Source organism: Sturnus vulgaris, chromosome W (assembly GCF_052056855.1).
Source record: "Sturnus vulgaris isolate bStuVul1 chromosome W, bStuVul1.hap1, whole genome shotgun sequence".
NCBI classification, from domain to species: Eukaryota; Metazoa; Chordata; class Aves; order Passeriformes; family Sturnidae; genus Sturnus; species Sturnus vulgaris.
Genome location: NC_142282.1, coordinates 306957 through 317901, shown reverse-complemented (window position 1 = coordinate 317901; position 10945 = coordinate 306957). Strand labels below are relative to the sequence as shown.

General features: G+C 44.4%; 2 protein-coding genes across 6 annotated transcripts in view; one reads left to right on the top strand and one right to left on the bottom strand.

The window, feature by feature from the left end:
- Positions 1 to 1548: 1548 nt before the first annotated feature.
- LOC106863664 (thioredoxin-like protein 1) lies at positions 1549 to 9715 on the bottom strand. The gene is made up of 9 exons (XM_088155609.1): positions 9655 to 9715; positions 8849 to 9171; positions 7560 to 7656; positions 7124 to 7297; positions 6328 to 6450; positions 5417 to 5486; positions 4247 to 4419; positions 3899 to 4003; positions 1549 to 1784 (listed from the first exon to the last, which is right to left on the bottom strand). The coding sequence occupies exons 2-9, from the start codon at positions 8944 to 8946 to the stop codon at positions 1755 to 1757; spliced, it is 870 nt and encodes a 289-aa protein (XP_088011735.1). The 5' UTR covers positions 8947 to 9171; positions 9655 to 9715; the 3' UTR covers positions 1549 to 1754.
- A 35-nt stretch (positions 9716 to 9750) lies between these two features.
- The window catches only part of LOC148219997 (WD repeat-containing protein 7), a 37637-nt gene continuing 36442 nt past the window's right edge, over positions 9751 to 10945 (top strand). For 3 of the 5 annotated variants that reach the window (XM_088155608.1, XM_088155605.1, XM_088155607.1), the window contains exon 1: positions 9761 to 9850. The gene's annotated coding sequence lies outside the window, so the exon portion shown is untranslated. Of the gene's footprint in view, positions 9851 to 10945 lie in introns of all 5 variants that reach the window. The other 2 variants (XM_088155606.1, XM_088155604.1) reach the window with 2 other exon arrangements.

The window sequence follows — 10945 nt, the reverse complement described above, 5'->3', positions numbered from 1 at the left end:
TTTGATGTATATCTATATGTGTATTTGTATATTTCTATTTTTTACTATTATTTATTTAAAAGCCCTGGCTCTAACCAAATAAAAACAAAAACTCCCTTTATTTTAAATAACGTTTAAATATATTTTTCTATTTATAGTTTTCATATTTATATCTGTAATTTATATTTATATATCTATTTTATGTATATAGTATATATATACTACATATACTATTTATATTAAAAACTACATCTATACTTAGATATGCATATATGTTAATAATTTTATGTCTGTATATATTTCTCTATTTTTTGTTTATATTATTTATAAAAAACCCCTTGCCTCCAACCAAATGAAAACCCGTAAAACATTCATTTTAAACTATACTAAAATATTTTTATATTTTTATTTTCATGTTTATAGTTTACATATATTCTTATATTTGCATTATTTATATTATATACTAGATATTTCTTATATTTGTTTATATTTTTATTTTTCTATTATATTATTAACCGGGGCTGGGCTCTGACCCCCCCCCCCCCCCCCATGGGTGACACATATTATACTTTAAATAAAATCAAAATAATATAATAAAATAATTACGTCTTAAAATAATAAAAATAAATAGATACATTAAATATTTTTAAATGGTTTTTTATTAAAAATTATATTTAGAATATTAAAATATTCAGATGCAAAGGCAGAAGTGCCAGGGGGACGAGTGAAGCAAAGCAGCCCGGAGTTTGTATGACAAGTGATTTATTTCTGTGTCACTGCACGGGTGACAGCGCCCAGGACACAGCAGGGACCCTGAGCAGGGCAAGCTCTCGGCTCCTGCCCGCAGCAGCCTGGGAAAACAAAGCCCAGAAAAAAGGCATTCCTACACAATTCCCACTTTTGCTTGGAAAAAGATCTCAATTTTAGCAGGAAACTCACTTGGGATGAACATCCAAACGTGCCAAGGCAGATTGTGTGCAAGGGCAGCAATTAGGGCAGGATTGAAGTTTCAATGGGATTTATGTCATTAAATATGCAGTAAACTGAACTTTCCAAAGAGATTAATGATGGCAGTGAAACACTTAGCAGGTTTTCCTGGGAACTGACAGAATTCTGTGGATCGATGCCTGATTTACCAACATGAATTTGGTCAATTTCTTTGGAAATGGGCCCTAATAGTACAAAAATTCCAATTAGGATGGAAAATTAACATTTGTAATAAATATCCCCTTACTAAAATCAGAGAGAGGAAAGCCATCCAATAAAAGGAAGGAACAAATTCCAAATCCCAGCTTGCCTGGAAAACAAGGAATTTCTGACACACAACTTCTGGACTAGGCAGGAATTTGGAGGAAATTCATGGCATGAGGATTTCAAATCTGCCTCCTCTGCTCTGGTTTTAAGGGGAAGTGGGAATTAAACACGTGAGGTTACTCCTACCCAAGAAACTCCTGTATTTTGTGGGGATAACTCCAATCTTACTTGTATTTGACATCTGAAACTCTCAGCAGGCTTGGGAACTTTCAATGGAACAAAAGAGCCTCAATTCCTGCAATAACAAAATGCAACTTGGCAAAAGTCAGGAATTTTATTTACAAATCCATGGAGCAGGAGGAGGAGGAGACCAGGAACACACTCCAGCTGAAAGCAATGATTTATTGGAAATGGCAGGAAATCAAACGGAGAGTCTCTGCTTATGGTCAAGGATGTATCCAGGAATTGGAGAGAAAAGTGGGAATTTGGACTGGGATAAGGCCTTCCAGTAGCTTTGCTTCCTAGTGGCTCTCTCCTTTTTTGCCAACTACCTGGAAAAGGGAAAAAAAACCAAAGTTTCAAACCCGGGCAGGACATCCTTGGTTCAGGCAGATTGAAGTGCAGCTCCCAGGGATTGCCTGTGGGGTTAAAGGGCTGGAAAATCACACACAGCTGCTGGGTTTAGTGCTAGGCCTGGCCTAGTTAGAGCTGGGCCTGCAGAACACCCCAAGCCAGGTTTAATACCCAGAGAAACTCTGCTGGGAGAACCCCCGTGGCTGCTCCAGGTCCCTTCCCTTCCTCCCTCAGGACAAAAACCTCAGCATGCAGCTCCTAAGAAATGGGAGAACCCAGGAAACCACCCAGAAATCCATGGGGTTTTAACTCCCAGGAAATTGGAGAACCCAGGAAAATCCCCCAGAAATCCATGGGTTTCGCTTATTACCAAACAAACCCCCAGCCCTCCCAACCCTGAACCCCATGGAGCTGCAGAAATCACAGAATAACCATAAAAATGGAAACACTGTTCTGCTGCTTCCCTGTGCTGAGGAACTCTCCCTGTCCAGCTGAGTTCTGCACCCCACAATCATTAGGAGCTGCTAGGAAAAGCATTTTTAACTGCCAGAGTTAAACTTGGCATTCCTGTGAATTTGTTTATTCCTGGCGTGATTCCAAACTCCGTTCACACAGATTAGGTGAAGAAGCGAGGGGAAAAAAAGGAAAACCAGAGTTAAAGGATTAAGGATTAGGTGTTAGCAAGTATGGAATATCAACAGAAATATTCTATACCAGTCAGAAGCAGAGAGGGACAAGTGGCCCATGTGTATTATCTGGAAAACCCAGCACATGGATATGGATATTTCAGTATCCCATCCCACCTCACCTTCCCCCTTTTATTTTCTTTATTCCCCTCAGGTTGATCCAATCTCCTCCCTCCCACCAGGACATTCAGTCCAGGCTGGATCCTACAGCACTCCCTGGTGGCACCTCCCAGTGCCAAGGCCAGCACAGAAATGGGGCAGAATTTGGGAAAGAGCAGCACTGAAAGCAGGATGTGAGCAGGGAGAGCTGAGCTGGTGAGGCAGGGGTGGAATGCTGCAGGATTTGAGCACAGCGAGGGAGGAGAGCGAGGCCACACCAATGGCAGCATTACTTTGGATTTCTTCTGCCTGTTTAGTTCAGTGGGAATGGGGAGTTAAGCTGGAAAACAAACAGAAGGAGTGGTACAAGAAGCAAAGCAGCAGCAGAATGTGTCCAAAGCCTCCTGCAAAGGAGCAGGGCCGAGCAGAAAGCAGGGGATTATTCCAGAGGGACACCAGCACACCTGAGCCAGCCAGTATTGATCTCTGGCTCTGCCCACTGCTCTCTGAGCACACCAGCAGCACGTTCTCCCTCAAGGCAAAGAGCTCCCTTCTCCTCAAACTCCATGTGCAGGAAGGAAAACAGCAATATGATCATTCCACACTGTCCATGAGGCTGTGACTAAGGCAGCTCCCAATCCACTGCTGCTCCTTCCCAGTGCATTTTCCTTCCCAGCATCATTCCCTGGCTGCTGTATCCACCTTCTCCAGGCAGCTTAAACAGCCACAGAAATCCAAAGGAAAAAGATCAAAATTCAATTCATGTATTTCTAGTCTGGGGAGAATGAGGGAGGTCCAAAATCTGTATTTATTTTAGAGCAGTAAAACATTTTTTAATTGAGTGGCAGCGAAGGGCAGCAAAAGCTGTTAAACTCCTTTATTAACTTATTAGCAGCAGAGGAATTAAGTTTTAAGTTTACTTAAGATCAAGTTTTGCTGCTAAAAATTAAGTAGGTGCCATGTTGGTGTTAGTGCTTTTCACCTTCTGCAATTAGAGGGTGCTTGTACCATCAGTTCATTATTAAAGCACTGTATTTTGAAATAGGACTTTTTACAAGGAACGTGCCAATAAAGAGAATCCCAAAATCAAGATCTAAGTCTCACAGCTATTAAAAAAACAACCAAAAAAATCGGTGCGTGTAACTTGCCAGCCCCTCATGCTTTCAGTCCTTACCATTTCTTCTGACCCAGCTGATGGTTAAAAGCAGAAATGCAGGACAGAGCTGCAGCTTTTCCCCAAGCACCCCAGGTGTGAATTGTGTCCCCCTCCCCGGTGTTTGCTCCCCAGGGCTCAGCAAGGCACTCACTCGTTTGAAGTCGTTCATGTTGGTGGCCTGCACCGGAGTGCCAATGAACGTGAAATACGTGATTCGTGTCGTCTCCTCATCACCGTGATTGGACTGCACAAACAACTGCACAGGGGAAAAGGCAAAAACAACTCAAATGACAACTGCCAATGCTAATTGTATCTCTGTGCTCGTTTCAATGCTGTTTCCTGGCAGTGTGCTCAAGCCCCCCCAGCTGGGATTTCCCCATTCAGACCCAGCACCCAAGAAGTGCCAGCCTCAGTGGGATCTGGCAGGAAGTGAATGAACACGCATCGATTGTGTTGACTGAGACAGATCCCTGTGCTGCCCCAGGACAGAGGCACTCACAGTGACACTGTTGACGTTCTGGAATTTGACATAGCGCAGCTGGATGATGCCATCCTCCCTGATGTCCTCGGGGCCCAGCTCCAGGGCCTGCGTGGGCTCGCTGCGCTCCGCCTCCTCAAAGTCCATGGAGCGTGGCAGGTTGATGAACATCTTGATGTACTTGGGGCCTTGTCCTGGAGAGAGAGGGGTGGGATTGTCTGTGGGCGTTATTCCACAATCCCTGTCCTTATGGAATGGAACGCAATGCTGCTGTGCCATGTAAACTGAGTTACTGCAAAAGGGAAAAGCTGAGTCTCACTTCAGCCTGGAATTACATCCCCATGTCTCTTTGCAGGGGATGAAACTATCAGTAGTTATACTGGGCTATCAAACTACAATCAAGAATTGTATTTGTGTATCGATCTATTCTAAGTAGTTATACTTGTGCATCAAGCTATAACAAACACTTGATTTGTGTATCAATCTATTATGAGTAGTTATAATTGTGTATCAAACGACAATAAGTACTTTATTTGGGTACCATTCTATTTTAAAAATTTGTACTTGTCTATCAAATGACAAGAAGTACTTTTATTCATGTATCAATGTGTAATCAAGATTTTTTTGTGTATCAAACTATAATAAATACTTCTATTTGTGTATCAAACTACAATACTTCTATTTGTGTATCGAGGTATAATAAATACTTTATTTGTGTATCAATCTACAAGAAATACTTTTAAAATTGTTATACTTTATACTAAAATACTTTTTATAAATGCTCCTATTTGTGTATCGAGCTATAATAAATACTTCTATTTGTGTATCAAGGTAGAATAAACACCTTTATTTGTGTATCAACCCATAATCTTTGCCTATCAATCAATAATAAACAATAAATACTTCTGTTTGTGTATCAAGGCATCATAAATACTTTATTTGTGTATTAAGGTATATAAATACCTATATTTGCGTATATCAAATTATAATAAATACTATTGTATTTCAAGGTATGATAAATACTCCTCTTTGTGTATCAAGGTATAATACTTCTATTTGTGTATCAAACGACAATAAACACTTCTACTTGTGTATCAAGATCTAATAAACACTTTTATTTGTATATCAATCTATAATCTTAGCCTATAAATCAATCAATAAATAATAAATAATGCTGTGTGCAGCACTCACCGTTGTCTGGCCCCTGCAGTTTCATCGAGTACAGCTTGACAGGCTGGCTAAAAGCTACAGTGATAAGCAGCTGAGAAGGGAAAAACCACCATTATACATCAGTTTCTTCATTAGGAAAAAACTCAGCACAGGAAATTAGGATAAGGGATGTATTCCACACATTCTGGAATTCCCCTGACATGCCAGCAGAGAAAAGGGACTTGTCCCTTCGGAATTCTCAGTGTGGAAAGTACTGACACTACAAAATAGTAACCGAGCTTTTCTTACATTGTCCAAGCCTACCTCAGAGCTGCTACAGTGAAAACTCTCCATGAGCCCAAACAATCCCTGAGAGGAATTCCCTGTGATCCCAAACACTCCCTGCACCTGTGCTCCCTGTGATCCCAAACACTCCCTGAAAGGAGTTCCCTGTCATCCCAAACACTCCCTGCACCTGTGCTCCCTGTGATCCCAAACAATCCCTGAAAGGAGTTCCCTGTCATCCCAAACACTCCCTGCACCTGTGCTCCCTGTGATCCCAAACAATCCCTGAAAGGAGTTCCCTGTCATCCCAAACACTCCCTGCACCTGTGCTCCCTGTGATCCCAAACACTCCCTGAAAGGAGTTCCCTGTCATCCCAAACACTCCCTGCACCTGTGCTCCCTGTGATCCCAAACAATCCCTGAAAGGAGTTCCCTGTCATCCCAAACACTCCCTGCACCTGTGCTCCCTGTGATCCCAAACACTCCCTGAAAGGAGTTCCCTGTCATCCCAAACACTCCCTGCACCTGTGCTCCCTGTGACCCCAAACACTCCCTGAAAGGAGTTCCCTGTCATCCCAAACACTCCCTGCACCTGTGCTCCCTGTGACCCCAAGCAATCCCTGGAGTGGAGCTGTGTGTGATCCCAAGCAATCCCTGGAGTGGATCACCTGCTCATCGCAGTCTGACTCCAGGTAGGAGGAATCCTTGCGCAGGCAGTTCTCAAAGCCGTGCTCGTCGCTCTCGTTGAGGCACTCGCAGCCAGCCTTGTTAATGAACGGCAGCAAATCCATCTGGGGATAGAGAGCATTGGCTCAGGGCACTGCATATCCCATGGGATTGGGGAGCTTCCATGGGAGAGCATGGCCACGGGGAGCTGCACATCCCATGGGATCAGGGACACACACAAAGCCTCAGGTGGTACCAACACTGAACAGGTTCAGTGAACTATCAGGTGTACCTTCCCAGTTCTCCAAGGCATTTTGAAGAGGGATTATTAGCAATAATAATTATTGTATTCCTCTGTGTCACTCAGGCCAGGCACATCGCCTTTGCCAAGTATTCCTGAGCCACCATTTTTAGTTTTTGTTCTTTTAAAGGCACAAAGAAACACAAGGTGAATGCCTTTAGGATCACCCACCCCAGCAAATGTTCAGAAAAGAAAGAATGAGACTTTTTTCACTTCATGAAATGTTTGGGAACACATGCTGGGATGGCTGAGAAGGAAAAGGTTCATCAAGGGACACAAAAAAATTGTTTTCATGACTACGGAAATTTTTCATGCTTAAGAAATGTGTATATGTCAATATTTTAATTTTTTTCTGGACAAGAAAACCCAGATATGTGATTTCCTTGGGCAGCCTTGCCTAAAATCCAATGATTTGACTTCAGGTACATTTAAACACCAGGGTGTTTGACCACCTGAGCTACACAAGCATTCCAATCAAACTGTGGGGAGACACTCACGTATCCTTTGGGGATGTCTGTGTCTTCACTGTTGCCAGGATCATTCTCCAGGTGCTGTTTGATTTTGTCCTCCAAGCCCACAGCATCTGCTCCCTGGTACTGGTCAATCCTCACCTTGTTCCGGAAGAACAGGAACGTGGGGGTGGCTGAGATGTTGTTGGTGGCAGCTGTGCCCTGGCAGAACAAATGAGTCCCAGTCACTGCTTTGACTCAATCCAGTCCCACCAAGAAATCCATTCCGTTCATTTTTGTCTTTTTACTTCAAGAATTGCACCAATATTTGGTGTTGGAAAGGCTCTTTTAAATTCACCCAGCACAGATCTGAGCATTGGCATTCCAGCTCCCCACTCCTTGCTCCTTTCCCAGCCCCTCCCAGGACAGCAGCAGGATTTTGGAGCACAGACCCCAAACAGCAGCAGGATTTTGGAGCACAGACCTGGCACTGGTGCACATCCACCTCCAGGAACGTTGCCTGTGGGTATTTGTTACTCAGAGCGTTGAAGGCGGGAGCAATCCGCAAGCAAGGGCCACACCTGAGCAAAAAGTGACATTTTTTATTCCACTTTGCTTTTATTTCTCAATGCCTGCCCCAAACAGAACCAGAACATTCCCAATATCCTGCTGTAAAAATAGCCTCTCTACTTGGTTGCCAACTGGTGATACAATGAAAGATTACATTTAGGAATCTGCAATTTATTGTCTTTACTTCCAGCGTTTTTACCACGGTCCTACCCGATAAAGTGTTACAAAGAAGCACAAATCAGCAAAAAAACCCTATTAATAAAAATAACATTATTAGTTCATGTTGCCTCCTTCCTGGGAAAAAATTGTATTTACACATAACTTAAATATTTAATGGTCAACATGTACCAAAGCTTTAGGGATCATAAAATTTTTCCCGCAATAAATCTCATTTACACTTGTAACCAGTCATTCCCATATTTATTTGGGAGGACAGATCTGGTTTGTTTTTTTTTTATTTAACTGCACTGCCTTGGCTGAAAATGTTGTGTTTTTTACTTATTCTGCGTCAGCAAAAGTGCAGGAAGTGCTCAACTGCACCGATTCCCATAAAGGGAGTTTCTCACTGAGAAAGAGAAACGAAAATCAAATAAAAAAACACGATGTAGAAAACTGGCAAAAAAATCCACACAACTAAGAGGCAGCAGCCAGACAACAACGAGGTGCCCTGTGAAGCCGCAAACTCCCGAGATCATCACTATTCTCCCTAATCTCACAGATTAATAGCAATAATTCACATGTTGAGGTTTCTTTGGTGACAAACTCATCCCGATTTCATCACAGTTGCACCTCCCTGCTGAGGAGGTGAAAGGGGATAATCCACTTGTCCTGGGCAAATGGGTGCGGATCCAGCCAAGTTTTACGGAAGCAAAAGATGTTTTGCCAAGTTTTTAGTGTTGTCCATGCCTTGTTCCCATCAGTTTCCTGCCCTTTGACGGGGTTCTAAAGCAGGGCAGCCCTTGCTCCATCAGAGCACCTGACGGCTGGCAGGTCCGCAGGGCAGTGGGATCGGCGGGAAAAATGGGAATTTATTCCAGGATCTGGGAACACGGTGTTGAAAATAATATAACTTAGATGTTGTGACTACAGCGACGCGCTGCAAACCGCGCCGAGGAACCGCGCTCGGCGCCTTCGCAGAAAGCACGAATAACAACACGGAAACAGCGGAGCCCTTCCCGGGAGCCGCATCCCGGCCTCACTCACCCCCTCATGGTGAACTTCACCACGGCCAGGCGGGAGCCGGCGGCGCTCAGCTCGGGCTGGAACTCGGTGTCGTTGGCGATCACCTTCACGCCCGCCATGGCCGCGGGCCCCGGTGGCGGTGCCGGGTGCGATGTGCAGCGTCACGGCGGGCAGGACGCCCGGCATGCACCGCTGGCACGGGCGCAGGCGCGACCGCCCCGCTCCGCTCCGCTCCCGCCCGGCCGCCGCCGCCATCTTGGGGCAGGGCAGTGATGCCGCAGTGACGCCGCCGGCGGCCATTTTGGGAACGGGCAAGCGAGGGAATTCCGTGAGGGGAGACGCGCCTTCAAATTTAAACATAAAAATTTAGTACTAACTTCGTCATGAATTCTTTTTTTAGTGACGTTATGGGGATGACCCTTCTGTCTTGAAGGCAAGATTGGTGTAAATTTTTGTCACCTTATTTAAATTATGTTTTTTAATGAAGTTAAACTGTCGCGATACTGAGAATTTCTACAAAATTAAAAATTAATTTTAAAATTAAAAACAAAAGCGGGGGAAATAAGAGATGAATAAATGCTTGTAATAACTACAAAATAAAACCGAAATTAAACCCAGGACTTTCATGACCCCATTTGCAGCGTCATTGCTGACAACTTCCCAACGTAGTTTATAACATAGCATAATAAATGTCACTTCAAGATATCTCATATTTCCGCTTTTCCGAATAAAAAGCAGGAATATCCCCAGCATTCTGCTCCTGGATTTTGTAATTTAAAAGCCTTACAGTAATGAGTAAATAATTAATTAAGAAAGCAAGTAATCACCAGCTCCCTGCGCGCCCTCAGCGGAACCTAGCCGTTTCCGCGGCGGCGGCGCCTGCCGTCAAGTGTGCCTGCCAGAGCTTTACGCCAGTGTCGCGAGAGGCGGTGTCATCCGGCCGCTGCCGCACCGAGCGCGGCGGGGCCGGTGCGCCCGGGGCTCGTGAGGGCCGGGACAGTGACCGGGACCGGCACCGAACAGGCACGACTGGGGAAGGAGGCGGGAGAACGGCTCGGTCCCGGCGGGAGGGGTGGGGTGAACGCCTGGTTCTCCGCAGGCCCCGGGAGTACTGAGGGGGCTGCGGCGTCGGGAGGTTCAGGGACACGGGATTCAGGGATCCTGGGACCCGGCTGGCCAGGAGCCCGAGGATTCAGGAGCCCAGGTATCCTGGGACACCGGGAGCGGCCCCACGGTGTTAAGGGAGAAGGATTGGGTTTAGAAATCCCTCAGGTTTCCCCTCAAGACGAGCGCCTGGTTATCCGTGGATGGAGGCTTCCATCTCTCCTAAGGAGAGGCTCCTCACCCTCCCCCTTTGGGGACTTAAATTAATTTTAATGCTAATTTTTTGGTACTTCGCAGCCTTCCCCATTTTATTTCCCTTTCCTGTGCCACATACGGTGCTTTTGGCGCCCAGGGGTGGGATTTGGATTTCTCCTGCTGCTTTGGATAACTGTCCTTTGTGATAGCTTCAAACAGGAAAAATTACACTGGGTTCAGCCTGTCATCAAATTAAGCACCAGGAAAACCTGCAAGTGGCTTCCAAAGGTGTTAATTAACTCAGATCTCATGTCCCAAATTAGTATTTCCTTCTCTGTCTTGGTTTGGAACCTCCTGCATACCTTGGGAAGGTGTTTTTGTTATATTTTCACTCCCTCAGTGGGCTCTTTTCTCCATCCTTAAATAATAAGTTGAAAGTCTAACTTGTAATTAAATTTAAAATAATTAGATTTTCCTGAAATGCATAAATAGCCTATTCGTAGCTATTTTGTACTATTTAACGCTATTTTGTGCTATTTAATAGTATTTTGAGGGCAGGTTATTGGAGTGTGCACACATCTCCTGCGATTAATTCCTTGCTTAATGAAAGTACAAGTGTGTGGGAAGAGTTACTCTGAGGTAACAAAGGTGGAGTTACTTTTGCTTTACCCCTTGCCTCATGGATTTATTCTGTTGGGGGGCTTTTCTGGCTGTAAAAATCCATCTTGTGGGTTTCTGGGTAGACAACTTGAAAGGGTGTTTAGTTGAGTCTTGGATTCAGTATTTAATACCTTGTACTTGAAAAATCAGTTCAGTGGC

Coding starts and splice junctions, on each gene's coding strand:
- LOC106863664 (XM_088155609.1), bottom strand. CDS start 8,946: ATGGCGGGCGTGAAGGTGATCGCCAACGACACCGAGTTCCAGCCCGAG. Junction 7,657..8,848: donor GTGAAGTTCACCATGAGGGG/GTGAGTGAGGCC, acceptor CTTTTTGCTCAG/GTGTGGCCCTTGCTTGCGGA. Junction 6,451..7,123: donor CAGACATCCCCAAAGGATAC/GTGAGTGTCTCC, acceptor CTCTATCCCCAG/ATGGATTTGCTGCCGTTCAT.